General features: G+C 41.6%; 2 protein-coding genes across 7 annotated transcripts in view; one reads left to right on the top strand and one right to left on the bottom strand.

Annotated features, from left to right (window-relative positions):
• The window catches only part of LOC309660108 (uncharacterized protein), a 69,870-nt gene extending 57,486 nt beyond the window's left edge, over positions 1 to 12,384 (bottom strand). Inside the window, exons 1-2 of one of the 2 annotated variants that reach the window (XM_082460659.1) lie at positions 12,186 to 12,384; positions 11,871 to 12,070 (exon numbers count right to left, since the gene is read on the bottom strand). In XM_082460659.1, the coding sequence (XP_082316785.1) occupies positions 11,871 to 12,030 (160 nt within the window). In that variant the 5' untranslated portion in view covers positions 12,031 to 12,070; positions 12,186 to 12,384. Of the gene's footprint in view, positions 1 to 11,870 lie in introns of both variants that reach the window. The other variant, XR_014263138.1, reaches the window with a different exon arrangement.
• Positions 12,385 to 12,491: 107 nt separating this feature from the next.
• CMSS1 (cms1 ribosomal small subunit homolog) overlaps positions 12,492 to 16,375 on the top strand; it is a 392,074-nt gene continuing 388,190 nt past the window's right edge. For 2 of the 5 annotated variants that reach the window (XM_082460551.1, XM_082460550.1), the window contains exon 1: positions 12,492 to 12,690. In XM_082460551.1, coding sequence (XP_082316677.1) covers positions 12,627 to 12,690 — 64 coding nt within the window. In that variant the 5' untranslated portion in view covers positions 12,492 to 12,626. The remainder of the gene's footprint in view (positions 12,691 to 16,375) is intronic. The other 3 variants (XM_082460554.1, XM_082460547.1, XM_082460555.1) reach the window with 2 other exon arrangements.

Genomic DNA, 16,375 nt, shown 5'->3' with positions numbered 1-16,375 from the left:
TATGAGAGAGAGAGAGAGAGAGAGTCAGAAGGGGAGGCGGGGGTGGAGTGGGGTGGGCAGAGATAAGGGAAATGACCTGACTGGTTCAGAAGAACTACTCAAAAACTAGTAAAGGAAACATTTAATAACCAAAGAAGGATCAAGTGATGTAGGGCTTTATATATAGGGAAGATACATTTATATTTTATCTAATATGCAATAAGAAGACATTGTAGGTCCTTAAGCAGGAAAATGGTATGAACGTAAGTATTTTAGAAAAGTTACTTTGATGATTATATGGAGAATGTCTGATACAAGTAGCAAAACCAATGAGGAGATCAGAACAGCTTTAATCCAGGAATGGGGTGATGGGTTGATGGTTCAGGGAGCCTAACCAAGTCTAAAGAGTGAGAGTCACATGTCAGGTCAGGTGTTAGGGTTTAAGGACTGCATAACAATGGAGCTATCTCAAGGGCTAGGAACACGGAATGAAGAATTGAAAACTGAAGAGACAGTTGAAAGACAGAACTGACCCTGGAGACAATCCCAGGATGGTCTTATGAGGGAGAAGGAAGCTTGACTCAAAGGTGGTTTCCTCACTGATATGCTTGGAAAACAGGGACGGTACCACTGATAGAAACAGGCAGTCCTCCAGTGGAGCCTGCTCCAGGCAGGGAAAGAAGAGACGCTTGGTTTATACATAGACTTGTGGGATCTGCCTGTGCGCCAGACGCGCATTTGCTAGGCAGATGAGGGTAAAGCCATGAGTCTGGAGAGAGACCTGGTGGCCTATTGTAATAAGGAGAGAAAAGACTCACTCAAAATCAGTGGCACCATTTGCAGACAAAAATGATTAGACTGCTTTAAAATCTCCTCCCTTACTTGCTGCAGGAATTTATTTAACAGATCCTTTCATCACAGATATAGCAAAGGGAAATGTCATCCCAATCTGCATGGAATTACAATGAACTCCAAATATGCAGAGCTAATAAAAAGTGTAAATCAATCGTGTTCTCCTATATTTCAAAAAAGTTTTTCTCCTTAACGGTCCTTGTGACTCTAAAATGAAAATATCATGCTCATTCCATATCATGAAAAAGAAAAATACCTATGGAGTAGCCTTAGGGTTATCTTTCTTCTAGCAAAGAGTTACACAGAATTTCTGATGCTTTCATTTTCAAAACCAATGTTTGTATCAGGATCAACTTAATGCTCAAATAAGTTATTCTTTATGATGTCAAATAGCTGTTAATGATTTTTATTATTAGAAAAATATTTTTTGCTAATTCCTGGAGATAAGTGCATTGGAATTTCAATTTAAAAAGTAGGGCACATCACCCCATTTTAACAAATTATTCAGAAGTTTCTCATGTGTGTTACTGAAACACAGAACCATCTAACTGAATTTTCCTTTGAGGCATCCAGAACCTTTCCAGAGGTTTTTTCCTTTGCTATCTTAATGCAAGTAAAAATAGATTTTTATTAGATTCAAAAGCACTTCTAAATTAAAGTTTATGATTCCTGTGGAGACCTACAATTCACATGCTTTGTTAAAACCACCAAGACCTACAAATTAATTTTATAATGAGCATGGCCAAGTCAGTTCTCATCTAACAAGTGAGTGGCTGGCAGCAATATTCACATCTGCTCTTCATTTGTGGGTGACAGACACAATGGGGAAAGCTGATGGCACGCTTCCCAGGTTCCAACTGCCTGCTAGTAAGAGCTGCCTTTCCTCACCAAGGCCAATGCTGTCCTTGTCATTTGTTCTTCCAAACCAGAGTCACCAATATAGAACATGCTAGGAGAGGGCTCTGAGGCCAGGCTCAGAGAACAAATCTCAGCTCCTCTATTTAACAGCTGTGATATCTTGAGTCAATTATTTAACGTCTCTAAACTTCAGCTTTTGCACCTGTGAAACAGTAGGTGATAATAGTAACTATCTTCTACATTTGGGAGGGTGGATGAAGTTGTAGAGTGTGTTATGGAGGGGCAACAACTGCTACTATTTACTGAGTGACAACCATGTACCAAAATGCTTTAACTGTTTTTATGTATTAACTTAGTTACTCCTTATAATGACTCTTATTGTTAGCTCCATATTACAGCTGAAGAAACTGAGGCAAAGTAACTTGTCCAAGATCTAATAAATGACAATGCCAAGATTTTAACCCACACATCTGGCTCCATAGTCCATGCTCTGAGCTATTACACTATACTGCCTAAAGGCAGGAGATAAAAGTTCTCCGCTGCCTAAGAAGCAAACAACTGCCAGTGAAGGTTTAGAATATTAGCTTGCCTCAAAATAGAGAGAGATGACCTCAGTTATTTCTTAGTTACTGTCCTTACCAGAGACAAGGAAACAGCCAGCTATCAAAAGACTATATATTGACAGATGTCATGGTGACATCCTTACCCCTTAGGAGATATGAAGGCAGTTGGCTTTAAAAACTGAAGGGACCACCTCACACCTATTAGGATGGCTACTATGAAACAACACAAAACAATACAATACAAAAAATAACAAGTGTTGGTGAGGATATGGAGAAATTGGAACCATTGTGCACTGCTGGTGGGAAAGTAAAGTTGGGCAGCAGCTATGGAAAACAGTATGGAGGTTCCTATAAAAATGAAAAATAAAATTACTGTGTGACCCAACATCTCCAGTTCTGAGTATATACCCAAAAAAACTGAAAGCAGGGATGCAAACAGTTATTTGTACATTCCTGTTCACAGCAACATTATTCACAATATCTAAAAGGTGGAAGCAACCCAAATGTCCTTTGATGGATGAATGGATAAACAAAATGTGGTATATACATACAGTGGAATATTATTCAACCTTCAAAAAAGAAGGAAATTCTGCTACATGCTACAACATGGATGATCCTGGAGGGCATTATGCTAAGAGAAAGAAGCCAATAACAAAAGGACAAATATTGCATGATTCCACTTATATGAGACACCTAGAGAAGTCTAATTCATAGAGACAGAAAGCAGAAGGGTGATTTCCAGGTGCTGGGCATGGGGGGAGGAAGCAATGAGGAATTATTGCTTAATGGGTATAGGGTTTGATTTGCAAGATGAAAAGAGTTCTGGACATGGATGGTGGTGATGGTTGCAAAGCAATGCGATGTACTTAATGCCATTGAACTGTACACTTAAAAATGGTTAAGATGGGGCTTCCCTGGTGGTGCAGTGGTTGAGAATCTGCCTGCCAATGCAGGGGATACGGGTTCGAGCCCTGGTCTGGGAAGATCCCACATGCCACGGAGCAACTGGGCCCGTGAGCCACAATTACTGAGCCTGCGCGTCTGGAGCCTGTGCTCCGCAACAAGAGAGACCGCGATAGTGAGAGGCCCGCGCACCGCGATGAAGAGTGGCCCCCGCTTGCCGCAACTAGAGAAAGCCCTCGCACGCAAACGAAGACCCAACACAGCCATAAATAAATAAATAAAATAAATAAAACCCAAAAGTTTAAAAAAAAAATGGTTAAGATGGTAAACTTTATGTTATGTGTATTTTACTGTAATTTATAAAAATAATCTAAAAAATAAAAAAAATAGAGGGAAAACATCTGTTAACAGGACTAACCCATGATGTAGGAGGTAACTGAAAATGACCTCCGGCAGCCTCCCTTACCTCCACGTTCACCAGTGTTCACCAAATGGGTAAGGAGTCTAAGCAGTACCACTGCGGTGGTCCAGAAACTGCAAGTCCCAGCCTCTCCCAGGGAAGCTCTGCATGCAGACCACTGTGGGGCTGCCACCTACTGCACCTCCTCTACTTCAGTGGATATGACCTTCTACGGAGCTTAAGACCCAGCTGCTTGAGGCAGACAGTCCACCTTCACCCAGTGACTTCAAAGGACAAACTAGAATGAGTTTCCTTTCTTCTTCAAGCCTAAACATTAATCTCCATATCAATTTTTTGGTTCCAAAGGTGAAGTTAAAGATCAGGTGTTTCTTCTTCTAAATGATCTTTAGAGCTCATACATATTCAAGATTTGAACTTTTTTTTAAAGTAAGTTTTACTTTAGCCACCTGACCTCACCAAGCCCTGTGGGGAGAAAGATGGAAAATTCACCGCAACTCTAGGCAGGAGACGGGAAGTAAGCATGGCTTCCAAGACTTGCAGGTTCCCAAGGAACAAGTTCTCCCTCTTGTGGCCAGAGGAGAAACAACAGCTTCACAAGCAGGTTTTTTTCTTACATGAGAAAAGTGGGTCAGGAATTCACTTCTGAGGATAGAGTGTGGATGGTTTGTCTCTGCTCCACGATGTCTGGGGCTACAACTGGAGGGGAATCAACACCTGGGGCCTGTAATCATCTGGAAGCATCTTCATTTACGGGTCTGCCTGTTGATGCTGGCTGTCAGCAGGGACCTCAGCTGAGCTGTGGGCCAGAATACCTACATATGTCCTTTTCATGTGGTTCCTCTGTGTGGCCTACCTTGGGCTTTCTCACTGTATCACACCTGGATTCCAAGTGAGCATCCCAAGGGAGCAAGGTGGAAATGCATAGAATTCTTAAGATTGCGCCTCAGAGGTCACAGAATATCTTTCCTACCATATTCTATCAGTGGAGGTGACAAATGCTTGCCCAGATTCACAGAGAGGGAAGCAGACCCCACCACACAATGGAAGGAGTGTCAAGGTCACATTGTAAGAAGAGTATGTGGGATGGGAGACATTTGTGGCCATCTTTGAAAAACACAACCTGCGATATGTCTACCTGGATATTCAGGGTCTCATCCATAGTGCACACTCACTAGCGGACCTGGACATGGGACACGAAGATCCTCACACTTTTGCTCACTCCCTAGTTCCTGCAAATGCTTCTTCCCAGATCTCTTTGCTATTGAACTCCAAATATTATATCTTCCAGGCCCTTGACCCACTCAACCACACAATTCACTATTGCTCAAGACTCTGTATTTATCCTTAGCTCAGACTATTTCTCTCTCCATTCAAATGAGATAATTAAATGTACATCTTGAAGCTCTGCCCACTAGAAGGATTCTCCTCACACTGTCCTCTAGGGCCCCTCCCTGAGTGGGACTGTAGTGCAGTAGCAGTCCATTTTCAGCTCTACTAACATATCAAGCCTGAACCAGTCATGAATATTTCCTCCAACATCATCAGCTGGTCACAGGGAACATCTCATGAAGCCACAGGTGTGAGGATTACAAGACACAGAGATCTTTACCACCTGTTCATGTAAATTACTTATGACTTCTGGACCTGCTTAGATGTGATCCCATATATATCATTTCTATTTTTCAGTGGGTTGCTGCTGTGGGCACCCAACCTTACAAAACCCAGGTCTAAAAGGGCAGCTCTGATAACATAATCATTTGATGCTCCATCGTCAAATGCTCAGTTTCTGCTAGAACTTAGTATCATTCAAAAAGTAGCTGCTTTTTGAATGGTTTGGCTACTGAAGGTATGGCCTTACTCTAAAACCCTAGGAATTTCTGAAGGTCATGGTGAACAATAATAAGCAACAAAAAGACTTGGGTCAAAGGAAATTTGTGAAGTCTTCTCAAAGTACAATTTCTGGCCTGACACTTTTCAAGAAGCAATCTCGTCACCACACCATTTTCCCTGGGTTTATTAAAGAGCCATTTCAGGGGCTTCCCTGGTGGCGCAGTGGTTGAGAATCTGCCTGCCAATGCAGGGGACACGGGTTCCAGCCCTGGTCTGGGAAGATCCCACATGCCGTGGAGCGACTAGGCCCGTGAGCCACAATTGCTGAGCCTGCGCGTCTGGAGCCTGTGCTCCGCAACAAGAGAGGCTGCGATAGTGAGAGGCCCGAGCACCGCGATGAAGAGTGGCCCCCGCTTGCCGCAACTAGAGAAAGCCCTCGCACAGAAACGAAGACCCAACACAGCCAAAAATAAATAAATTAATAAATTTAAAAAAAAAAAAAAAGAGCCATTTCAAAAAGCAAAATAAATAAATAAATAAATTTTAAAAACCCTAGGAGTTTGTGCTGTGATTCTCCTTTCAGGTCCTGCCAGACTCCACACAGCGTCATCAGCTCTCACCTAGCACCTTGGAATCTGCCACGTCATTATGAACTAAGGGGAAGAGCAGCTTGTGTCACACACAGCCTGGACCCACTGCCAAGGCTTCTCTTCTTTTGACCCTACTCAAAACTGGCAGCCTTTTGACTCAACTGATAAGTGAGTTAGAGCAGTATTTCCAAGTGTGGCATAGGCTAGCTGTAAAATCTAAACAGGTGCACCAAATACTGTTTTCTATTTCTTGCATAGGTAGTAGGTGGTAGGAGATGAAAGATGCAATAACTTTTCCTTTCCCTTGAAGGGGATACCAGGCATGCCTCATATATCCAGACTTCTAAAAATGTGATCAATGTTGCAGGGCCCTGAATATTTATGATTTATCTCTCACACTTTGGCATGCATGTATTTTCCTAGGGCATCCACAGTACTGGCCATTTCCTGCTCCCCAGATCCAATTAATACTATATCACCAATAAAATGGATTAAAGTGATGTTTTGAGGAAGAGTTCAAATAATCATAGTCCTTATGAACTATATTATGACAAAGATAAGGAGAGTTAACCAGCCTTGAGAGTGTTCATAGGAAAATATTCACAACTTTGAGTGAATATGAACTCAATTTTTCCCAAGTGAATGCAAACTGCTTTTGATATTTTTTCCTGATAGGAATCGAATACAACACATTTGCCAAAGCAAGTGCTAGAGGCTGTGTTGATTGGTTCAACCAAAGATATAACACCTGGTACATCCCCTATGCTTGAAGATACCATGTGATTAAATTTACAGCAGTCCACCATCATTTGCCATAGTCCATCTGGCTTTGGAGGACCATACTAGTAAACCAAACCCCCTGCAGCCTTTAAGTGTTTTAGGTTGGCATTAATCTCTGCAACTTCACTAGAATGAGATAGTGCTTCTAATTTACTATCTTTGAAAGGAATGGGGAAAGGGAAGGCACTTTCAGGGGCTTCCACATGACCCTTCCTACCCTAAAGTTTCTTACTTTATTGGTCAGAGGATCAATGTGATGGTCCTACCAGCTGCTAAGTACATCCATGTCAACTATGCACTCAGCAACTGGAGATATGACCGTAAGTTGATGAACCCATTGAAGCCACCATGAAACAGATTTAGGCCAGGACTCTGTCACCTGGCCCCTGTATGCCCCACTCTAACGGGGTTATGGTGGCAGTTTGGATTCCCTGTGTCAATGTAGTTACCTTGTCTCCAACAGCCCCTGAAAAAGCTGGGTATTTCCCATTTCTCCAGTGGACAATTACTCTGAAAAATAGCCATAGTTTCCTTTGGAAAAGGTATGAGTACATATTGTATATACTGGTTGTGTTGCAGAGAACTTCCTCAGGGGGATCCAGATTCCCTTTAATCAATGGATTCTTGAGTTTGAGAATTGGCTCATATCTGGAAACATGTCCAAAGATCATGCTTTTCCATTTTGGCAGTTAAAAATCTGCCTTCTGCTTACCAGCTCTTGATTTTGTTGTTGTTGCTATATAAGTCAATCAATACCCTCATTAACTTTCTATCTTGCCCCTAGGAACTCATAGTCTGTGGAACACCACAGATCCCCTACATTTCAAGGATCCCTGACCACTGATTAAATTCACTTTGCTTCTGATGGTTCAGTGCTGCCAACTGCTTTCACTATTCTGGAATTCTATCATACTCACGGACACTCGGGCATCTCCTACTGTCACCTCTGGCCTACACAGGACAGTCACCATTGAGTCTCTCAACTAAGTCAGTGCCCACACACTACTGCAATCTTATGGTGAAAGAATTGTCCTCTGGGCCCTCCCAGGGAAGAGAGTCAGCTGGTAGGTTCTCTGGTCTCACATAATAAATCCATTCTAAAGTCTACCACTGAGTCTCCTGACCCTTTCCTTAATAATCTGCCAAGGCAGTCCCGATGTCTCCATCTCATTTACTATAGGTTACCATTGTGTCTAAGCTTTAAGATGCCATCCCCACAGGATGTTAGGACTTCACAGGACATTAAATCATCAGCCACTGGGGACTGTCTCCATATCAATAACCTCTCTCCTACCCAGCTTTACACACTGCTGGTCCAATACTCTCAAGCTCCATTACCTGAAGAAATTCGTGGTTCCTGTTGATATATATATATATATATATATATATATATATATATATATATATACACACACACACACACACATATATATATATACACACACACACATACACACACATACATATATATGTGTATATACACATACACACACATATATACACATATATATATACCTGTAGTCTTTCTTGTAAATAAGTAATTTTCTCCTATAGTAGGGGCTGTACTTTCCACTCTGTCTATGCTGAGAACTAACTCTAGTTATTGGTGTAGAAGCAATGAGAGGAGGTGCGGGCTCAAACATCATCTTGTGAGGCAACTGACTACAGTGAGGCCTTGAATGGTCTCCAGGTAATAAGAGGCTATTTTCCTCCAGCAAGGGAGAAAGGGCCAGTTCTGTCAGCCCAGAAGGCTCAAGAATCTGGGAGTTCAGGAACCTCAAGGACATCTACCCAAATGTCTCCATCTCAGTCTCAGAGTCTCTCTCCTTCCCTTTGAGGACTTGACTTGACCATAGGTAACATATCAGTCTGTGCAGTCAATCTCTTTGTAGCTCTGCTACCCTTTTGATCAAATTCTGACCTGAATTTATAGCACAGTATGGTCTCTGGTTGCAGAAGGGCCTCTTTTAAGCACTGCTAGGAAGGACTTCTGGTTTTCTCAGCATGTTCAGAATTGATAACAACCAGCCAACTCCACAATCTTTAAAATTACAACTGCCCCATATCTTTCAAGTGTTAAAGCTATTGCACAAGCCAGCATTTCCCCTTCCACCTGTACGTCATTCTAATCTACCACAGGTGAGTGATTGTGTTTTAGTTATTGTGATGCTACAGTACACCAGAAGTTTTTACCATTCTTCTTACCACTACCAATTATGTCCTTGTTACCATCTGATCAGTGAGTAAATTGATTCCCAAGTTTTGTCTTGAGGGTCTGCTTTCTAGGGTATTTCCAATACCAACTGTCTTAATTTAGGTTGCTTCTAAAGCAGACCCTGAGACTAGGACTTGGGTGCAGGTATATTATTTGGGAGGTGATCTCAGGAAGCACAAGTGAGAGACTGGGGAAAGGAGACACGAAAAACAGAAAAGGCAATAAAGTGTCCATCTGGGGACCCTTTAAAAAACTGTGTGAAACATATTTCAGAACTGTGCCACCAAAGGACAAAGAATCTGGAGCATTATCTACTAACACCTGTTCCCTTTTGGTTGAGGGTTGCCCTCGGGAGCATTAACTGCATTGATTCTTGGGCTGAGCAAGCTCCCATGGTGCCAGAGAAGCAGACGGTAGGGATGCTCAGGGAGGGAAGTTGTCAGCATGATGGAAATAGTCTACCACAGCTACGAAGAAGCTCAGATATGGGCCAACGGAAAATGGAGCAGGGCATCAAGAGTACTGCTTTAAAGTCATAATGGAAGAAGAGGACAGTATGATTAAAAGGGCATTTTCTCTGCCCCCTGGCTCCTGACACAGAACTCCTAAATTCCTCGGAATTTCCTGAGTGGTAGGAGTATTTTTTTCTAATAAGGTGTCACTTGGTGGGCTCCTGGATAGGGGCTGGTCACCAGAAAGACCAAGCCATGATTAAAAGCTTGGAACTTTCAGCCCCACTCCCCATCCTCCAGGAAGGGCAGAGGGGCTGGAGACAGATAATGATGAATCATGCCTACATAATGAAGCCTCCACAAAAATTCCAAAAGTATAGGGTTCAGAGAGCTTCCAGGTTGGTGAACAGATCCATATGCCAGGAATGCCACACTCCAACTCCATGGAAACAGAAGTTCCTGTGATTGGGACCCTTCTGTACCTTACTTTATGCATCTCTTCATCGTGCTGTTCATCTGTATTCTTTATATAATAAACTGGTAAATATAAGTATTTCTCTGAGTTCTATAAACTACTCTAGTAAATGACTGAACCCAAGGAGGGAGTCCATGAGAACCTCTGATTTATAGCTGGTAGGTCAGAAGCATAGGTGACAACTGGGGACTTGTGACCGGCATCTGAGGTGGTTGGAATCCAGGGCCAATAGGAAGACTGATCCTGGGATAAGATCAGGGACAGTGGGAAAGTGAATTCACATGGGAAAGTAGTAAGACTGTCTGGCAGCCCTGAATGTCATTTGAGAGAAAGGGTCATTATTTGGAATTCTTAATGAGTTCTTAATGAATAGCACTTAACTTTAATGAAAATTTCTCTTTTGTGTAAGTGGATCTTTTCTCTTATATTTTAAATTATACAGATAATGTGTTATTTGATACCACAAAAATATATGTAACATACCTATAAGTTATAAAGCATAATACTTAAATGCACATCCACTCTACCTGAATTAGAACTTTGCCAATAATTTACATTTACCTTTGTTCTTCCTAATCCCATCTCCCTGACCACTCCCCTCCCCCACCAATCCACATCCTTTTTTTTTTTTTTTGCCTCACCACGCTGTGAGGCTTGTGAGACCCTAGTTCCCCGACCAGGGTTGAACCTGGGCCCTCAGCAGTGAGAGCATGGAGACCTAATCACTGGACCACCAGGGAATTCCCCCATCCTGAATTTCGTGCTTACCAGTCTCTTACCTTAAAATCACATATGAATTTTTTTGCCTGAAATTTTTTTAGTTTTTTTTGTATCTGAACTTTACGAAATGGTATCTGAGACTTGGCTTTTTTAAATTAACCATTATATTTCCAAAGTATATCCATGTTATTATGTATGTTCATTCATTTACTCTGTTTAATTGTGTGGTGATATTGTAATTTAGTTATCCATTTTCCTATATAAAACATTTGGGTTGTTTCCACATTTTTGCTATTATTAACAGTGCTGCTGTGAATATTCTTTTATAATTTCCTGGTACACATATGCAAGAGTTTCCCAAATGTATATAGTTAGGAGTGGAAATAGCTGGATCATAAGGTTTGTATGTTGACTTTTACAAGATTTTGCCATATTGCTTTTCTAAGTGGTTATACCAATTTACACTCACAGCAATAATGTTTAAGAGTTCCCACTGACACACATATTCTCCAGAATTTGGTACTGCCAGACTTCTTAATTTTGTCAATTTACTGAATGAAAAACAGTATCTCATTGTAGTCTTTTTTGTATTTCTCAGATTAATAATGAGACAGAACATCTTTTCATATGCTTATTGGTCATGGCACTTCCTCCTCCACATTGGTATTTCTTATCTAACTTTTCAATCAACCACCATAATTTCTGCCATCTCCATTTCCTCGTGAAAGACACATTAGTTTCGATGATTACAGATTATTTTACATTTGGCATATTTATATAGCTAATATCTTCCCTTTTAGGGCGTTTAGGACATACTGATAAGTCTAATCAGCAATTCATTTATAAGCCACCTATTAGTTGGGTGGGTTTTGGATAATTTTTACATTTGGCTAATCCTATCCTCACCAGATTAAGAGTCCCGGTTGTTTCTGAGAATGTATCCTCATCATTAGTTTAGACCTTCATCCTTACAAGTTGCAGCTCCTCTACTTGAGTTGGTGAAATCTGGAAGGCGGGATCGTATCCTACTCATTTTTAAACCAGTATTCCAATTACAGTGACAGGCACATCACGTGTATTTAATGCATTTTCGTATGATTTTCACCTCATGACTCTCCTCAAAGTATCGTCCACACTTAGTTTACAGCTGGCCCAGCACTCGGCGCCCAGCGGGTTTTCCCTGCCCATCTCTGTCACTTGAGGAAGTGAGACAAGCACCGTAGGTCTCTTACCTATACTTGGGCAGCAACGGGCTCCCTTCTTCTTCCCTTGTTTCACAAAACCGGGTTGGGGGCGGGGGGCGCAATCGAACAGAGTGCGGGGAAGTTGACTATAAACTCTCCGTACTTCTCGGGTCTGTCCGTTGGCAAGCCCTTCTGGACCGGTCAACATTCGCTTTCCTCATATCGTATAAAAAGAGCAGTACCCTCAACTACAAGAAAGGTCCAAAATTCATGGTCATGACTTGTGCACGTTTTTTTAAAGAGCAAACTGTAAAAACACACCGACGCCCAAACACTTTAACACACAGACGAAAACACACCCACGTGCTAAGATCTTCTCCCGCGACTCAAGGCCTTTGAAACGGAACAGAGGAAAATTGTCTTAGCATTCCGTCTCCCACTTTCGACAATATCTATTCGGCAAAAATAAAACCTAAACAAAAAGTTTTAAAGGCAGCACTTAAAAAAATGATACGCTCTTTCTGCTTACGTGTCTTCATTTCTTTCGGCTTTTGTGGGGGTTTACTTTAAGTCTCCAGACTGATCCTGCCCATCCGCACTGGTGTAGAAACTGCGAACAGTTGGACGCGGCTGCCGGGGAGGCGGGGCGGAGGTTATGACGTCATCGCCGCGGGGCGGAGGCGACAGTGTCTGAGGAGAGGCTCAGCGTGCTGCGACGCCGGCAGCTCGGCTCTGAAGCAGCGCGAGTTCCGGCCAGCGCCCGCTCCTCCCTGGTGGTCGGCCCACGTCGAGTCCCGCGTGGAGATGGCAGATGATCTTGGAGACGAGTGGTGGGAGAACCAGCCGGCAGGAGCAGCCAGCAGCCCAGGTACCCACTCTGCCCGCGCTCTTGCGGGGCCTCCCCCACCCCCCAGCCTTCCGTGCGCCTCAGCCCGGGCCGGCGCTGCCTCTGGCGGTCGCCGCGCTCTGCCCAGCGGTGGTGCACACCGCCTTGGGGGCACGCGAGCGTCGCGGAGCAAGTGAAGCAAGAGATATACTAACACGTGAAACAGACGAGTGTGACAGTAACTCATACCTGCCCTCTAGTCAGGAAGGACCCTTTTTCAAGCTGTTTTTTGTTTGTCCTTATTTCTTAACGGATAAGACAGTTTTCGCGGAGACAGGGAGTTTGGGCGTAGCGGTTAAGGGTTAACTCCTGGGTTAGGTTCAGACTGCTTCTGTTCAAATCGCGACTCCAGCCTTTTAATACTGTTTAGCCTCCTTTTCCTCATCTGTAAAATGAGCGTAATAATGCCAATTTCATAAGATTGTCGTGAAGGTAATACAAATGATGCACTTTAGCACAGTGCTTGGTACATAATATGTGAGCAGTAAATAAAAGCTTTAGTTCTTGCTATCGTTAGCAGCAGCAGCAACATCATATCATCATCATATCGTTTGGACTTTTAGAGCCTGAAGGAGACTTGGAGATCTGCTTGGACTCACCCATTTGACAGATGAGGAACATGAAACCTAAAGATATCAAATAACATGATTAGTTCACATAGCTACTCAGAAACGAGAGTAGAATTCAGTTAACACAGTTCAGACAATGTTTATTATGCTACGTGTACCTGCTGCCAATGCAGTGAATATTTTATCCTTGAGTAGATAGCGTTAAATAACTCCTCACCACAGGCTGGCCTTGAACTTTTCAAGTCTCATGGCTTAATATACAATTGTTTTTTTAAAATAATTCTTCAGAGTCTGCCTCTCTTTACTAGATTTTCTAAGATTATTTTAGGGTAAAACCAAAGCCTGATTCATGTCTGTAGAGTCCACAGGACCCTGCACATGATTGACAGTTGATACATATTTGCTGCAATCATTAATATTGAAATGTGAGTTGAGAAATAGCCATTGAAAACAACGAACATTGTTTCCATGCTCTACTACAGCATTGTTTCCAGAAGGGCAGGCTTCAGATACAAACAGAGCAAATGGCATTTTTTAAAAGGTTGCCAGTATAATACTTCATTGATGAAACTTCCTGACTCTTTTGAGGCTTTGTTTTTAGCAAACGTATGCTTGTGCTTGAAGGCACAAATACCTTTTTTTGCAGGCTGTGGTATTTCACGTTTCCTTTAATAGCCCCTGCCCCCCATAACTGAGGTGTTGAAAACTATATTTTATGGTATGATTCAAGGATAAACGCCAATTAAGAAACAGTCAGAATTTTTTGGAGTGGTGAAGAGGATCTTAATTCTTGGTTCTAGTCCTGTTTCTTGCCCTCACCAGCTATGTGTCTCTCAAGTTAGTCACCCTTTGGAAACAAAGAAATTAACATGTATTGAGTATCTACTATGTGCCAGATGTTTTCATAAATATGAATTCATTTAATCTTCATAACATTCTTAAAGGGTAAGCGTTTTAATTTAATCTTCATAACATGCCTAAAAGGTAAGCGTTACCTTCATATTTAAATGAGAAACAGAAAAGTTAATTGTTCTTAGGAACACACAGCAAGGGAGACATCTGGGAAGAGGTCAAGAGCACCTGACTTTCAAAGTCACACTTTTCCCACTATTACTGTGTGGCTTCTCTGGTCCTCAGTGTCATAGTCTGTGAAGTGAGGGATCCTTAGAGATCATCTTTTTAAGGGTTTTACCAACCAAGACGTTTTAAACGTTGAATCTAGTTAGAACTGTAAGGTGCTACAGCCTCTTTCATCTAAGTTGCCAGGATTCCCATCAAGATATGTTGGAGTCCCTAGGATCACCCCACTTCTTAGGTTCCTTCTAGCTGTAAGATTGAGCTTTGAAAATTGCTAACATTAAATTTATCAAGGGCCTTTGCTTTGTTAACTGCTTTGAAGATAGGTGAGTGTATAAGCTTCCTTGAGATCTGCTTGATTGATTATTTACCAGTGATTTGTTTAAATAATCTGAATAATGTTTCTAATTCAGAAGAAATCACAGCTGCACCAAGTCAGGTTTTCTGATCCTACCTATATTAATAGAGAAAGATCAGCCTAAAATATGTGAATTATATATTGTTTTGAAAGTCAGAGGAGAAATAGTGCCTTAAGTCAGAGAAAGGAAAGATAGTTGTAGTAATGCCTTTACTCCTGTTGTGTGTTAACGCTACTTGCCTATAAAAGTAAACATCTTTCCTTATCACCTGTTTCCAGTTCGTGCTTACGGTGGCGAGGTGATGGAGCACTTAGTCATTTATTCAACAGTCTATATCTATCTACAACAAAGGCTTAACATCTGTGGTTATGAATTCTTGTGCACATTTTCTAAGAGCAAACTGTACAAACACACGGATGCCCAAACACCGACACACACTGTGTATGATATTTATCCAGCTATCTATGTATTGTCAAGGAATTGAACTATGTTTTTGCGGTTTTCATGACTTCTTAGATGAGGTATGTAACTCAGAGACCCTTACTAAAGCTCTCGATCTACATATGACCCTTTTTGCATACATCTTATGGCTTTTCAAAACCTGTCGTTATTCTACAGGCATTCCTTATTTTATTGCACTTCACTTTATTGTGCTTTGCCAATACTGCATTTTTTTTTAAACAATTGAAGGTTTGTGGTGACCCTGCATTGGTTAGCATTTTTTAGCAATAAATTATTTTTTAAGTAAGGTATGTACTCTTTTTATATGTCATGCTATTGTACAATTAATAGAGTACAGTATAGTGAAACATAACTTTCATATGCACTGGGAAACCAAAAAATTCATGACTTGCTTTATTGTGATACTCACTTTATTGTGGTCTGGAACCGAACCTAAATATCTCCGAGGTATGCCTGTATTAGAATCCTGCATTGTACTGGAGCCCAACATGGTACCTGGCACTTAGTTGGTGTTTGGTAGATATTAACTGAATGAGTGAATGCATTTTACAGGACTTTTGGTGATAGTATACACAGGTAGATATGTAATTTCTCATCCAATCTAGACACTTTTGAGAGCGGAAGGCCATGCTCTTAGAATTTTGCTGGGGCAGTTCACTTGAGGTGTCTGGTCACCCTGTTGGTATCATCATTGGTGGTGATTGGAGTCATGGCCCAGGGTAAGACAACTGAGAATTGCCTCTGCTGAGGTGTGTACAGCACAGTATGCCTCCGGCAACAGAGCCTAGGAATCATCTAATGATATCTAATATTTCGTTTCACTTCATTTCACTTATTTCCTTATTCCCTGCCTACCTTAAGAAATTATTTGATAATAATATATAATACTGCATGTATTGTAGTAAACAATATATGCAGTAGAATCATAATTGCAAAACATTAGTGCTAATGCATCAGGTGCAATGGCTGAGATTTCATGTAGTTGACCAAACTGGGCACTTTCTCAGTGTGAAGCTGAATGTTTATTCACGTCATGGTTTTTGTGACTTATGGAGCAGAGCCGAGAGTTTCTGCTCTTGGAAGTGGTCAATTGGTCATTCACTTGCTAAAGAGAACACTGATTGTTTTCCCTTTTTATTCCAATAATATGCCTATTAAATTACCAAGTCAAGCGTCCAGCAGGCAGCTGGGTATATGAAT

The sequence above is a fragment of the Balaenoptera physalus genome, assembly GCF_965194825.1.
Source record: "Balaenoptera physalus genome assembly, chromosome: 4".
Classification (NCBI taxonomy): domain Eukaryota; kingdom Metazoa; phylum Chordata; class Mammalia; order Artiodactyla; family Balaenopteridae; genus Balaenoptera; species Balaenoptera physalus.
This window is presented reverse-complemented; position numbering and strand designations above follow the sequence as displayed.